Source organism: Gorilla gorilla, chromosome 6, assembly GCF_029281585.2.
Source record: "Gorilla gorilla gorilla isolate KB3781 chromosome 6, NHGRI_mGorGor1-v2.1_pri, whole genome shotgun sequence".
In the NCBI taxonomy this organism is placed as follows: Eukaryota; Metazoa; Chordata; class Mammalia; order Primates; family Hominidae; genus Gorilla; species Gorilla gorilla.
In genome coordinates this window covers 41,106,906-41,123,021 of record NC_073230.2, presented here as the reverse complement: position 1 = coordinate 41,123,021, position 16,116 = coordinate 41,106,906, and the positions used below count along the sequence as shown (strand labels likewise).

General features: G+C 40.2%; 1 protein-coding gene across 2 annotated transcripts in view; it reads right to left on the bottom strand.

Annotated features, from left to right (window-relative positions):
* The window catches only part of BBS9 (Bardet-Biedl syndrome 9), a 580,067-nt gene that overhangs the window by 15,111 nt on the left and 548,840 nt on the right, over positions 1-16,116 (bottom strand). The window contains exon 23 of one of the 2 annotated variants that reach the window (XM_019031662.4): positions 5,499-5,572. The exons of the other annotated variant lie outside the window; for it this stretch is intronic. Coding sequence (XP_018887207.1) covers positions 5,562-5,572 — 11 coding nt within the window. The 3' untranslated portion in view covers positions 5,499-5,561. Of the gene's footprint in view, positions 1-5,498; positions 5,573-16,116 lie in introns of those variants that run through there. 2 annotated transcript variants of the gene reach the window in all.

Sequence of the window (16,116 nt, the reverse complement as noted above, 5' to 3'; positions counted from 1 at the left end):
ATAAATGTGTTTACAACAAAGCACTCTTGAAATTGAATCCTCAAGATGACCCAAATCTAAAGGGACTGTTATTTTATTAACGCAACTCTGTTTTCTCTAAATTTGCTTTTGTTAAACTAAATTCTTTCACGAGTTGGGACTGGGTCAGGAGGCAACAAACAAACTTAGGTTAACTCCTTATCAACTATAAATGCTGCCAAGAGGGGAAAAGTTGCCTTTATTGGGTTCCTATCTCTGAGTGGCTTAGCACATGGCGAGACTTCTGGCAGCCCTGAATTAACTGCCTTCCAAAGTACTGTCTTCACGTGTCCTCTTGAGCCACCTTGCATTCAAATTCAAGACCTCAATGGGAAGAAGTTCAGGGAGGTGTCCCAGGATCCCAGGACAATGTGAGTCCAACTTAGTCCTAATTTGGTGACAGTCTTCAGAATGCAAAAGAAAGAAGAATTGCTTTCTTATTTGATGGGATTTTTATCAGAAAAACTCCAAGTACTTAAGAAAAAAAAAATTCCCATCACCTCTCATCTGTTTGGTTCTATATGTACATAATTCTGGGGCTATATGATCCAGCCTTCACCTTGGGAGAAGAAAAGACAACTATTATTATTGAATGCACTAGCCCATTGCAGTGCAGATGAACCCCCCTCCTGCTCCATGGGGGATGATGTCAAGGGTAGATGTACAACCAAAAGATGGAGAGCGAAGCCCCTTGGCACCATCACCCCCCTACCCTCCCATCAAACTCTGGTGGCCCCTCCTAACCTTTAGTACCACTGTCCTGAGCTCTACAAGCCACTCTTACTGAGCCAGACTCTGTCTGTACAGGGAGGAGATGAGCTCTTGTTTTGTTTCTCTTTCTGAAGAAAACAGTTTTTGTTGGAGGGGGATCTATACAGTGGTGAGAATGCAGTATGAAACGTGCTTCTTCCATGGGCCATGAGGAAGATGACTCATGTTCCCTTACCATTTAAATCCGGAGACGGATGAAAAGAGTTTCTCTTCTGACTCTGAATAGCTGGCACATGGAATCAAGTTGTGGATGCATTAAGCCAAATGCAACATAATGGATAAAAATTGTAAAATCTTTCAGTGGCGTTCCATGCCTTGTAGGATATCTAAACCTCATCCTATCTTTCAGCATTCTAGAGTCCTATCCATCACAACCTCATCCTTCACTCCCACACCACCCCATTCCCCTAAGCTTTGTGCTGTCAAGCTTCCTTCCTCCTCACACCATTCCTGCTTTCCCTGCTTCTGCTGTTAATCACCATAGCTTGCCCTCTGTGTTATTGCTTTGAAGACCTGCTAAATTATGTGTCACAGTCTTGTCATAGCCACCTCCTCAAACTGTTTTATTATTTTTAAAAGAGCCTTGCTCATGCTGAAAGACAGACTTTCATTCCTTCTCTTTTCTTTTTTAGCATTAGACGTCGGACCCAAAGACCTTGCCACAATCGCTCTCAGTTCACTTGAAACATTACACCTGAAGCCAGTTGTGTTAAATGGGTTCACAGGTTTCCTCCTCTGACATTTTTCCCTTCCTATAAAGTAACACCAGCCTGAAATTTCTTCCAAATAAGTTCTTTCCTGGAGGGCTTTTCTATCTGGCCTAACTTTTCAAAGCTTGTATGAGCAGCTGCAGATGCAATGGGTATAGTTCAGTTCTGTTAAAAGTGGTGTTATCAGCTCTTCTTGGCCTAAAGTGGCCAAGTGGTGATCCGAGTGGTGATCAGAGAGGCAGTCAGAAAATCTAGAGGTGAGAGGCGGTTTGAAGAACCAGGCTCTGCACATTCCGCTGTGAACCCGGGCCCATCAGGGAAGGGGAGTTAGGAATCACATGGGGGGAAAAACTGCCTTCAGAAAATGGGCCGGTGCAAACTTAGCATCTTCTAGTTCAACACATTTTAAAATAACCCAGTTCCTACAGCTAATTCATTAATGGGTACTGATCGGGGCACAAACATCTGAAACTATTCCGGCCCCTTGACAGCACAGGGAACATGTCTAATTCATCTTTGTATCCTTAGCACGTAGGAGAGACTTGATATAGATGCACAAAGCGTGACTAAATGAAGATAAATAACTGCAGTTGCACATCATAAGTCATCTAATCCTTGGTTTGGGGATAAACCTCATCTTTATCAATTCTCAATTAATTCTCAATTAATAAATGGGAGTCACCCATGTATTAGTTTCCTATGGCTGCTATAACAAATTACCACAAATGTAGTGGCTTAAAACAACTTAATTTATTATCTTCCAGTTCTGGAAGTCAGAAACCCAAAATCAGCTTCAGGGGCAAAAATCAAGGTGTTAGCAGGGCTGCACTTTTTCTGGAGGTTCTAAGGGAAAGCAAGTTTCTTGACCTTTTTCAGCTTCTAGAGGCTACTCACATTCCTGGGCTCATGGCTCCTTCACCCAAAGCATGCTACTGCAACCTCTGCTTTTGTTCTTAAGTCTTCTCTTTCCCACTCGGACCCTCCTGCCTCCCTCTTAGGATTATACTGAGCCACTTGGATAAACCAGGGTAATCGCCGTATCTCAGGATCCTTGGCTTAATCACATCTGCAAAACCTCTCTCACCACATTAAGTCACATATTCACGGGTTCTGGAGTTGACAGTGTGATCATTTTTGAGGGGGGACATGATGTAGTCTACCACACTCTATGTAAAACATAAGTATTTTCTATCACACCTCTGCTGAAGATTTTTCCAACTCTCTTCTTACTGTACTTCAGAAGAAAGTTAGATAACACAGTGCCCTTCAATAACCCACTCTTCCTACTTCTCTAGTAGTTCAAAGTTGCTGTTAAGACCACAGATTCAAAGTCCAGCAGCTCTGAGTTTTTATGAGCAATGAAATCTTGGACAAGTTACTTGACCTAACTTTTGTTTTCTCATCTAGAAGTGAGAGAAGTGACCATCTGTCCCACAGAGTTATTGGTGAGGATTAAATGAGATAAATCATGTAAGTATAGCCATAAACTCAGACCCTGGTACATAAAAAAGGTAATAAATGGTAGTTAGTTATACAAATACTATATCATATTACCATTATTGATTTAGTCAAGTCATCATCTATTGTTGGGCAGCTACTATGTGCCAAGCATTGTTCTATCCACTTGGGATACATCAATAAAAAAGAGACAAAGGTTTCCACTCTTATAGAGCTCACATGCTGATGGGAGATATACACCGAAGAAACAAAGAAATAAATAATAGTCCAAGTTAGAGAGTGGTACACATTTTAGAAAAGTTTACAGGAGCAAGGTAAGGAAGACTGGGATGCTGGAGTGGGAGGATACTGGTGCAATTTCAAATGTGGAAGAAGGAGGTCAGTGTATCCCACTGAGTAGGTGACCCACGAGCCAGAGACTGAAGGGGGTGAATGGGTAGCATTCTGGGCAGAAGGAAAAGCAAAATCCTTAGGAGAGGACGATGGTGCATTGCAGGAGCAGCAGGAAAACCTGTGTGGTTCAGTGAGCAAGGACAAGAAGAGGTCAGTCTGAGCGGAAGATGCTACTTAAATCAACTTTTTGGAAAGTGATGAGGGTTCCCAGGGCTTTTTAGGACACAGTAGAGACTCTGGCTTTTACTCTGAATGAAATGGGGAGCCCCGGTGGGGTTTGGAGCAGATGAGCGGCATGAGCTGACTTGGATTGACTGCTGTGTTGGGAATCCACTGCAGGGAGGTGAGGCTGAAGTCAGGGAGACAGGTAGGAAGCTGTGGTTATAATGCAGAAAGATCAATCGTACTCCAAACCTCAGCATCAGGTAATGTACCCATGTGATATGATTTGGTTGTGTCCCCACCCAAATCTCATCTTGAATTGTAGCTCCCATAATTCCCACATGTTGTGGGAGGGACCCAGTGGGAGATAATTGAATCATGGGGGTGGTTTCCCCCATACTGTTCTCGTGGTAGTGAATAAGTCTCACAAGATCCCATGATTTTATAAGGGGTTTTCCCTTTTGCTTGGTTCTCATTCTCTGTTGTCTGCTGCCATGTAAAACGTGCCTTTTACCTTCAGCCATGATTGTGAGGCCCCCCTAACCATGTGAAACTGTGAGTCAAACCTCTTTTTCTTCATAAATTACCCAGTCTCAGGTATGTCTCTATCAGCAGCATGAAAACAAACCAATACACCATGTGACAAACTTGCGTATGTACCCCCTGAATCTAAAAAAAAGTTAAAAATTTTAAAAAGATATGGTAATACCTCACACCAGGGTGGTCACAGCAGAGGAACTGAGAAGGGCTCAGATTCCAGATACATTTTGAAGATAAATCTAAAAGAATTTCTTGTTGGATTGGATGTGAGATGTTAAGAGAGAGAAGTGAAAAATATTCTTGCTCTACAATATAGATGAACACTGAAAACATGATACTAAGTGAAAGAAGCCAGACACAAAAGGCCACACATTATATAATTCCATTTATATGAAATGTTCAAAATAGGCAAATCTATGGCTATGGAAAATAGATTAGTGCTTACCATGGCCAGGGGGATGAACAGAACACAAAATGATTGCTAATGGGTAAAGGGATTAGTTTTTGGAGTGATGAAAAAGTTCTGGAGTTAGATAGTGGTGATGCTTGCACAACATTATGAATGTACTAAAAGCCACTGGGTTGTACACTTTAATTAAAATGGTGAATTTAATGTTCTGTGAATTTCACCTCAATAAAAAAAAGTAACTCATCATATTCTGATTTGAGCAACTGGCAGAATGGAGTGGCCATCGACTGGGGCGGAAAGGCTGTTGGGAGAGCAGACCATACAGGGGTAAGCAGACCATACAGGGGTAAGTTTAGCTTTGAACAGTATGAATTATTTTAATTTGAATTTTTATTTTAAGTTCTGAGGTACATGTGCAGGATGTGCAGGTTTGTTACATAGGTAAATGTGTGCCATGGTGGTTTCCTGCACCTATCAACCCATCACCTAGGTATTAAGCCCAGTATGCATTAGCTATTTTGTCTAATGCTCTCTTTCTCCCGTTCCACCTCCCAACAGGCCCCAGTGTGCGTTGTTCCCCTCCCTGTGTCCATGTGTTCTCATTGTTCAGCTCCCACTTATAATTGAGAATATGCAGTGTTTGTTTTTTTTTTTTCTGTTTCTGTGCTAGTTTGCTGAGGATAATGGCTTCCAGCTCCATCCATGTCCCTTGGACTTTTTGAATTTGAAGAGTCTATTAGGTACACAAATAGAAATGTTGAAAAGATAGTTTGGCATGCATGTTTTGAGTTTGGAAGGGTATTTAGGCTAGAATATCTAGATTTGAGAGCTGTTGGCATGGCTCTGTCTTAGTCAAATTTGTCTTAGTATGTTTTATGCTGCTGTAACAAAACCCTCGAGACTGGGTAATTTATAAAGAACAGAAATTTATTTCCTCACAGTCTGTTGGCTGGGAAGTTTAAGATCACAGTGCCAGGACGTCTGGTTGTCTGGTGCAGGCTGCTCTCTGCTTCCAAGATGACACCTTGTTGCTGTGTCCTCCAGAAGGGAGGATCCCTGTGTCCTGACGTGGTAGAAGGTCTCGAGGCTGAATGAAATCACTAAGGCGTGACTGCAGAAAGAGGAGAGGACCAAGGATTGTACTCTTGTAAACTCTGAAGTTAAGAACTTAGGGAGAAAAATAGGAACCAACCAAGGAGATAGAGAAAGGGTATCCAGTGAACAGGAATACAGCCAAGAGAGATTATTATTGTCTTCTATCACTCTCCCAAGCTCACCTTCTTGATCATACATGAAGGTCCCAGACAGTGCCATGATGTGTCATATCATAAGGAGGCTTCCTGTATGCTGTTTTCTCTCACTAGAATGTGCTTTCTCCTTTCTCAGCTGGTTAACTCCTTCTCATCCTTCAAGTATCACCACTCGCAAGAAGCCCACCTTTCCCCTCTATCCTGATTTAGAATGCCCCCATCTTTGTGCTTCCACAACATCGCCTTATCTCAGGATCCTTGGCTTAATCACATCCACAAAACCCCTTTTACCATGTTAAGTCACATATTCATGGGTTCTGGGGATTAGGATGTGACCATATTTTTGAGGGGGGACATGATGTAGTCTACAACACTCCATGTAAAACAGAAGTTTGTTCTCTCACACCTCTGCTGAAGACTTTTCCAACTCTCTTCTTGTACTTCAGGAGAAAGTTAGAGAACACAGTGCTTCCACAACCCTGGGCATAATTTACCATAGCCCTTATCCTGCTGAACATGTCATCCAGCTTACATGTCAGTCTCCCCTACAAGACTCGAAGACAAGGGTATGTCGTGATAGCATGCTTAGCATTTAGTCCAGGATTCTGCACGTAGAAAATACATTTAAAAATATCCACTTAATGAAAGACAAATATAGAGATGCCTTACTTCACCCAGTAGGCATGTTCTTAAGAAGTTAAGTGTACGTCAAAGTGCTTAGGAATTTTTTATATTCATAATCCTCTGTTAAACATACTGGGTGGGAATGCTACTTAACTCTATGGAGAGTTATTTTATAAGGCAAAGAATTCTATTATACCACCAAAAAAATCCACCTTCAAATCAGCTGTTATTACAAGCTGTGATTTCTATGCACATATTTGGAATTTATATGCCATTCTACTAAAATTAATTTGAAAGGTTGCTTTTATCTTGTATGTTTACATATATTTTAAAATATATAATTATATCTAGATGTTTGGGGTAAAAGAAAAATCTGAAAACAACAGCCAGAATATTTGCAAATAAAGTTCCCATTTTTTTTTTTTTTTTTTTAGACGGAGTCTCACTCTGTCACCCAGGTTGGAGGGCAGTGGCGTGATCTCGGCTCACTGCAAGCTCCGCCTCCCGGGTTCACGCCATCCTCCTGCCTCAGCCTCCCGCGTAGCTGGGACTACAGGTGCACGCCGCCAGGCCCAGCTAATTTTTTGTATTTTTAGTAGAGACGGGGTTTCACCGTGTTAGATAGGATGGTCTCCATCTCCTGACCTTGTGATCGGCCCGCCTCGGCCTCCCAAAGTGCTGGGATTACAGGCGTGAGCCACCGTGCCCGGCCAAAGTTCCCCATCTTTAAAATGGGGAGCTGGGACTAGCACATGCTGTAATGTCTCCTATGGATGCAAACTGTCAAATGAAGAAAAGTTAAAATTATATACAGGTATTGTAATGAGAATCAAAATACTGTGTTCAAGACTTTGCATTAAAAAAAAAAGACGCCTACAAAAACTTTTTATCACATGAGGGAGATTCTCTCTCAACTTTAAGAAGTTTCATAATCTTATTAAAAGAAACATAAACTCTGACCCCTCAGTCATGCTTAGAAAAAGTAATTCCATATGTTTATTACATTAGGAAAGGTAATTATGTCAGAGGCCAAACATGCAGAAAACAGACAAACTCCAATAGAAAGCCACCTCATGATCACTTCTTTTTCCTATGCATTAATCTGTCACCATGAAAGAAGATCCCACACAAGGCAGAGCTGGTGACTTATGTGACTAAGAAGGGATCAAAATGTTGGATTTGCCTTTCAAACAAAAAATAAAACTACAGGGGGGATTGCAACAAAATCCTTTTAAGCATGGCCTGGCATTGCCTCAGTACCTGCTAGCAAGCCTTCCAGATGCCCTGGGCTTCCAGGCCCATTCTCCTGTTTCTACTTTGCTACCTTTGACGTCTGAGGAGAGTTTGGCAAGAGAAAGACAGTTTCACAACTCGGGATTTTCGTCTAGATTTGCTCCGAGCAGAGCTCAGTTACAGGCTGACTCTGGGAGTATTCTGCACTTCTTTCCGCCTCTTGAGATTTACCAAACATCATTCAATGAGGAATCGGCCAGCTAAGCCCAAAGCACCTCGCAAGAGTGTTAGGTTACTGCCTCAGTGCTTACCGAGTGGGACCTGGCGTAATCTTTCTCAATAGAAAGCTTGTCTTTCTGACAGACGGTAAGAGAGAGTTCTAACAGGAACAAAAGGAGAACACCCTGCAGAATCAGCCTGAGTGATCTCCCGCCTCCTGAACACCTCGCTCAGGCCTGGGCCGCCTGCGCCACACACAGCAGCCAGGATGCCCAGTTGCGCTGCCACTAGAGGAGCTGTTTGTACTTGTCAATCATTGGACTAAACTGGCAGAAAACTGCTGCAGGCCAACCCATTCACAAATATGTCTTCTCCTGAGCAAAAACATGCAATGTGATGTCACCTTCTTAGAGCAGCTATCCTTCAGGGCTTGCAAAGAATGCGAGGCTTGCGTCTGTGGTGGGCTTGTGCACAGACTAAGCCTATGCGCTGAAGAACACATCTGAGGAAACTTTTTCCTTAATGTTGAAGACGAACTTGCTTAACCCCTCTGACCCACATCTCTCACTAGATTTCAGGCTCCGAGTCTGTCAGTTAATTTTCCTGTCAAGCGTATTTTTTTTCCTATACAGCATGTGTATAAACAATGGGCAAAATATACAGCTGTCAGGAAAACATATGTGAAAACATGTCATTAGAAACACTCCTCAGGCCAGAGCGTAGCCCTGAAACTTGATAACCTGTCTGGAGCGCTTCAGAGCAGCGGTCACACGCTTTTGTGACATGGAAATTTAGCTGTCCTGTCATCCTGGGAGATTTCCAGATTGAAACCAATCATCACGAAAAATTGGGTCTAGTTTTAGAGCTTCAGCGTTATTATGCTTACTTCTCCTGCAGCCTCTGCTCTAAAATTCATGCTTTTCTAAAACTGAAGATAGATAGATAGATAGATAGATAGATAGATAGATAGATAGATAGATAGACAGACAGACAGACAGACAGACAGACAGACAGACAGACAGATAGATAGATAGATAGACAGACAGACAGATAAATAGATAGATAAATAGATAGATAGATAGATTTTTGTAGAGACAAGATTTCTCTACGTTCCCCAGGCTTGGTCTCCAACTCCTGGGCTCAAGCGATCCGCCCACCTCGGCCTCCAAAAGGGCTAAGATTCCAGGCATGAGCCACAGCGCCCGGCTCCCGAAACTGAATTTTAATGCATGTTGCCTCATCAACAAGGAGCATAAACCACACCTTACACAATCATTTCTTCTATCTCCTAGCACGTGAGCTCCATGAGGGCAAGAACTTAACTCAGTGCCTGGCAAAGGTTAGGGCTGTACTTTTTAGTTAATAAATGCATACATCATACTAACTTAAGTCAACCTTGAAATATTTCTCACGGTTTCAATATTCCAAGAGTTTATTCATGAGAGAGCCGCAGGAATACTGCAAGCTTTTAACACGAATCTGGCAGTATCACTAAATTGCTTGGACTCCCATGAATTCTTGACTCTCCAGCTAGAATTCCCACTCTTTACAGAAGGATCTAGGCTTCGTGTGTCTTTTTTTAAACCCCTCAGAGCCTAACACTAGCTGCAACCAATTCTGGTGTTGGCTAGGAGGCAATATTTCACCTCCAAAATGTTATGAATGATGAATAAATTATGAATTCAGTCACATTTATTTTGGGTTGGGATAACCTTTATCTCCATGCAAGAAAGTTGTATAGAAAGAAATTAATGAAAACAAGAACAACCAAAGTAAATAATTGATACTTGTTTTTAACTTGTTTAAATTTGTTTTTAACAAATTTATACTTGGCAAATGGGTTGCTTCTCTATTTTACCCCAAAGTAATAAAATAGAATTTCCCTAAAAAATATGCAATAAAATGTACTTTTCAGTCATTTCTATTGCTCTTTTTTCCTGTTAGTCTCAACTGGTGAATTGTTTGCTACAAGAAAAAAAGGCTTCAAGGACCAAAACTATTAGTCTTTTGATAACCTGCGTTCGACAGTGGATTTAAAGTATTTATGGGTACAGGTAAATATCATAATAGCAGTTGCAACTCTCATTTGAACAATCTGAAAATAATTTTTATGTTCATTTTTGTCCTAGGAAAATAACCATAGAGTTTACTCTTTCTAAAAGAAATGGAACAAATGACTTTCTTTTCTAATTCATCCAGAAATCTTTCTTTCCATCAGTATACCACTTAAAATGTAATATCCAGTACAGATTATGTCACTGTAAATACACCTATAAAGTCATGATGCTGTATTTAAAAAAAAAAAACAGAACTTAGATATTCCTAACAGAGTCTAATTCTTTAGGGCAGTCAGCTTGGAAGGAAATCCTTAATTTTTTTGTTCAGTCTACCCTAACAATCCAGGAACTGGTCACTATTGAATAGTATGTAATATATGTGATATAATAATATATCTAACCCATAGCACTTATCATATCTTATGTGATGTATTTCATGTATTTCTTCTGTCTCCTCCATTTCCCCCACCCAAAGTGGATTGAGCACTCATCAAAGAACAGAGTGAAATAGTGGCCGGGCGCGGTGGCTCAGGCCTGTAATCCTAGCATTTTGGGAGGCCGAGGTGAGTGGATTGCCTAAGCTCAGGAATTCGAGACCAGCCTGGGCAACATGGTGAAACCCCGTCTCTACTAAAATACAAAAAAAAAGTAGCCGGGTGTGGTGGCGTACGCCTGTAGTCCCAGTTATTTGGGAGGCTGAGGCAGGAGAATTGCTAGAACCTGGGAGGCGGAGGTTGCAGTGAGCTGAGATCATGCCACTGCACTCCAGCCTGGGTGACAGAGCGAGACTCCATCTCAAAAAAAAAAAAAAAAAAAAAAGCAGAGCTAACTGTGTCTTATTCACCTTCTTTATTCCAAGCACCTAATATTGCATTAGAGTAATAATAATAAGCCCTCAATAAATATCTGATGACTAAGCAAGCAAGTGAATAAACTAGAGTGATTCAATTAATGCTAAAAAGATATTTTCTGAAACTTCTTTCTAAACTACCTTCCAGAATCATTTTTGCAAGGCATCCAAGAAAACGCTTCTCATGACTTCTTAGTGGCACCTCATGGGTAAATTAAAATTATATTTCATGCTTCATTCACGAGACATGATTGGGAGGTTTCCAAAGTGGAATTTACCTTTACCCATAAAAGGATGAAAGTAATTGAGAATATTCAATAAACCATGCTTCAGGATCTAAAGGCAGCCTTGGCACCAGAATCCACCTTCCCAAGGGACAACCATGATGTAGGCCCTACTAATCTTTATGATTTTCATCATCATTTTATCTCTACACCTAATAGGAAAAAATGCTTACCATTATTCTGAAATTAGCTGAACTCAGCAGTGACCAAGCCACACTATGCTGTTCATGGAAAATACAAGCACAGCCAAAAACACTAATGGAGCAATGTGTGTGTGTTCATGTCAGCTCACCTCTGACTCTAAGAGAGAGTACTGAGAACTTATAGGTGATTAATCCATCCCCATTCATGAACAATATAATTTTAAAAATCCACGTTAACCTCAGCAGCAGAGTTTTCATATTGAGCTAGAATTCCCTGTGTGTCTCAAATAAGGGGGTTATGTCTCAATTCCATCGCAGCCCTTGGCAGGAATACCTTTTCAGGGAATTCAGGAATAGGCAAACCCAGCTCACTGCTAAGAAAAAGTCCCCTATGTGGTACCAGTCTGAGCCCAAGGATTTTCATAGATCATGACAGCGGTTTATAGAGAATTATACAGAGAGTTCATAGAGAAGTAGAGCAGAGTGTAACCTAATAGACCACATTAGCATATATTTTGTGTGTATAATATACACCTGCATATTAGATTATACCCTAATCTAATATATTAATGACAGAGGTCAAACTGAAACTGCTAGGAGGAAAAAAACTGGCTTTCTAATGAAACCCAATATAAAATCAACCAAAGATGACAGAACACAAGCCCATCTACACACATGTACACATATCTCTGTACACACACACAGACACACACACACACAATCCCACAGGGGCTATACCTGACTCATATGATGGATATCTCTACATCTTGACTCCTTGAATTTTTTTTTTTTTTTTTGAGACGGAGTCTCGCTCTGTTGCCCAAGCTGGAGTGCAATGTCATGATCTCAGCTCACTGTAAATTCTGCCTCCTGGGTTCAGGCAATTCTCCTGTCTCAGCCTTCTGAGTAACTGGGATTACAGGCGCCCAGCTAGTTTTTATATTTTTAGTAGAGATGGGATTTCACCATGTTGGCCAGGCTAGTCTCAAACTCCTGACCTCAAGTGATCTGCCCACCTCGGTCTCCAAAAGTGCTGGGATTACAGGCGTGAGCCACTGCACCCGGCTCCCTTGAATTTTTAAGACCACATTTAGAGGCTGAAGGGAGGATGTGACTAATATTTCTGCAGTGTCAGAGACCTTGTTAGGCAAGTCATTAACACAAAATCATGTTTACCTTCCAATATAAACAATGTTGAATCTGGCCTCTGTAATCTTTGCTTATACTGTCCCCATAATGTGGAATATTCTTTTCCTTCCTCTTCACTGAGGTAATGCCTGACCTTCTTTTAAGATCTGGCATTCAAGTCCCAAGCATCACCCTCTGGAGAGCATTCCCTGACATGCCACCACCCTCCAGGGTGGGGTTAGGTACTCATCACCTGTACTCCCATAATGCATCTCTCTATCCCAGCACTCACCACTCTAGACCCTAATAATCTGCTCCTGGGCCTCCCTCCTCTGTTGAACTGTCATCAGGAATTTTTGGCCTATTCATCTTTGCATCAAGTATTATGCCTGGCACTTGAAGGGAGTTCAAGAAATGTTTGTTGATACAGTTTGTCTCTGTGTCTCCACCCAAATCTCACCTTGAATTGTAATAATCCCCACAAGTCAAGGGCGGGACTAAGTGGAGATAATTGAACCATGGGGATGGTTCACCTCATCCATGCTGTTCTTGTGATACTGAGTGATGGTTTTCTAAGGGGCTTCCCCCTTTGCTCAGCACTTCTTCCTTCTGCCATGTGAAGAAGGATGTGTTTGCTTTCCTTTCTTCCATGAATGTAAGTTTCCTGAGGCCTCCCCAGCCATGCTGAATTGTGAGTCAATTAAACCTCTTTTGTTTATAAATTGCCCAGTCTCAAGGATGTCTTTATTAGCAGTGTGAGAATGGACTAATACATTTGTATAATAAATAAATGGATTAATTTATTGATTCATTTAATATCATCAGTACCTCTGGTATTATTTTTCCTGACTGAAGGGAGAGGAAACTGAGGCAGAATTGTTTAACTTGCCCAAGTTCACATAGTTCATAAGGCAGAGTCAGAATTCACATTCTGAAATAATTATACAGGCAATCATTTTTCTTTTGCACCAGATTAAGAGATTGGAAGGAACGATGAAGAGAGTTAACTCTTATAAATTATCACAAGTAGCATGAGGCACTGATCTCAAAGAGAGAGACCCACACAGTCAAAGCCTCTTCAAAGAGGAGGCTCTATTTCCCTTATCAATTCTCCTCCCAGAAATGCTTGGCACCTTTAGCTAACGTTTGATGTTGACAGTCTGAGGCAACTAAACATACAGTCAATAGTAAGCAGGAGTTCAGACTTCCAAGAAAATCAAACCCAATTATTGTAAAAAGAAAAAGAAGGCTTTCTGGGTTTCTTTAATATCCAGGTGTTATTTTATTTAGCCACAGAGTACAACGTTCCATTCCTAAGGTATTCTGATGTAAAAGTTAATAACAACATCTTCATGTTTCAAGACAGTAAAGACGTTTCTGTCTCCTTATTTTCTCCAAAACTACCCCAAACTGTAAGTAGGATGAGAAACAGAAACACAAACTTGCTATTGAAGCTAAATTCAATAGCATTAGGAAACACCTATAACCTTATGCTGTAATACACAAATGCAGAAACAAGACGGACCAACAGGGTGCAGGAGGGTCAAAATAATGCCTCAATGGCACTATCAATGAGAAGCAAGCTAAGTCACCATGTTAAACTCTGGAAATATTCAGACACTGGAAACACCAAGATGGCACAGGTAAGGAGAGAGGCTGAAAACAGGGATTATTTGAAGTCTGTGTTAGAGTCAGTTATAACTCGAGGTTCCGTCTTTACCTGCTGACAACCTTTCCCCCACTGGAGGTAGGTGGTATGGTCTCTGGAGAAATGGAACTCAAGAGACTCCTGAAACAAAGACACAGACACTGAGGTGGACATCAGACTAAATATTGAACAGTGTTTACTCCAAGCTCCCTTTCCAACCCACCTCTCAACACCAGCTGCCAAGCTTAAAAGCCTTAGGCAGGAAATTGAAAGATTCTCTTCAGAGGTACCATACCATTGAGAAGATCTATAGATACATTTGAGTCACATAAGAAAGATCAGTTAGCAACTAGATGCTATTACAGGGAAGCAGCACCTATACACAATTACAATCAACTTTTTGGTAGGCTACTTTTTACGTATTAAAGGCAGCCAAGAATCACTAGACATTTGAGAAAAGCTTCCAAGAGGAACAAGAGAGACACAAAACAAATAAATATAAGGGAATTCAGAGATTCTCTAGGAAGGAAATTTCAAAGAAATATTGAAACAAGAACAGGTTGCTACGTAAGGGGAATAAACAGGGAATAAAGACTTCTTGAATATTAAAAACAGCTAAATATTTTTAGTCAGCAAAAAATTTAACTGTCAGGTAAAAAAGTCTCCCCAAGAGTAGAATAAAAAAATAAAAAAGATACATAATAGAAAAGATGAGATAGAGACTTTATTCAGGAAGTCCAATTTCCAGAAAGGGAAATCTCAGAAAGAGAGAATAGAGAAGATGATAGAAAGAAAATTACAAAGAAATAATATAAGAAAAATTTCCCAGACTCCAGATTGGAAGGGCTTACTGAGTGCCCAGTGCAATAAACAAAAAAATACCCATCAAGGCATATTTTCATGAATTTGCCAGGATACTAGCAATAAAGAGATCTTAAAAGCTTCCAGAAAGGAAAACAGACACATACAAAGGACTAGGAAACAGAATGACATCAGGCTTTTTAATACCAGTATTAGAAGCAATTTTAGGCCTGAAAATGCTGGGTGAAAAAAAATTTTAAGAATCCTATATCTAGGCAAACGATAAATCAAGTGCAAGAAAGAAACACAGATAATTTAAGATATACAAGTCTCAACAAAGTGTTTTACCCATAGACTTTTTTTCCCCAAATGTTACCGGAGGATACAATTCACCAAAATGAGGGAGTAAAGCCAAGAGAGGAGAAATGGGATCGGGAAAACAAACGATGCAACAGGTAACATCTGGGCAACAGGTCCAGAGAGTGACAGTCGTTTTTGGAGTGGGAAATGAAATAATTATTAACTGTAGAAAGAAAAAAACTTCTTAAATAACAGGAAAAAGAGTCATGATATATTACTTGGCATAGCTGATGTGTATCTCACTAAATATAAATTTAATCCCAAATTCTGATACTGTTGTCCATAATGCCAGGTTCTGTAGGACACAGTAGTAGTGCTGGTCACCACAAGCCAACAACAGGATGACTAGGGAGAGAATATGGAGACAGCCTTGAAGCTCTTGAGCCTTTGGTTACACTTCCTTTAACAAGGCTTACTAAATATTCTTTGCATACATTGACAAGTAAATCAATGAGTCTTAGAATTGAATCAACTATATGTGTATTTCCCTTTCTGCCAAAGACACAGTTTCATTAAGTATGCAAACATCAGACATGCAGAATGAAAGATGATTTGTAGAAACTCTCAACATCCTGAAGTTTATTTCAGTTGTTACACTTTTTTGTTATACTTTTTTGGCATGCCATCCAGTTTCTTTAGCTTCTAAAAAAATATGGAGAGCTATGCTTTATTAAGGGTATATTTTGAGCCACTTTACAAATATCTATTTTTATCCTTATTCACCATCTTACAAAGTAGAAAATTATGACTATATATACATTAATTTAAAATAAATCGGTTGAAATAAAAAATTAGCCAAATGATTAATTAGGTAAAAATGAATATTTCCAGATACATAGAATTTTTGTTTATATTAGTCATCTTGGTGCATATTAAGCTGTTTTGGTACTCTTTGTAAATTTTTATGCATTTTTGCAGGTTTTTTAATTTGGAGAGCAACCCAAAATATTATGGATATTTCTGGATTTTGGTTCACTTTACAGATCTTTGATTTTTTTTTTTACATGTTTGATTTACCTTTAGCCAGTTCTGTCCACTCTGTCTGGCAATAATTTTTG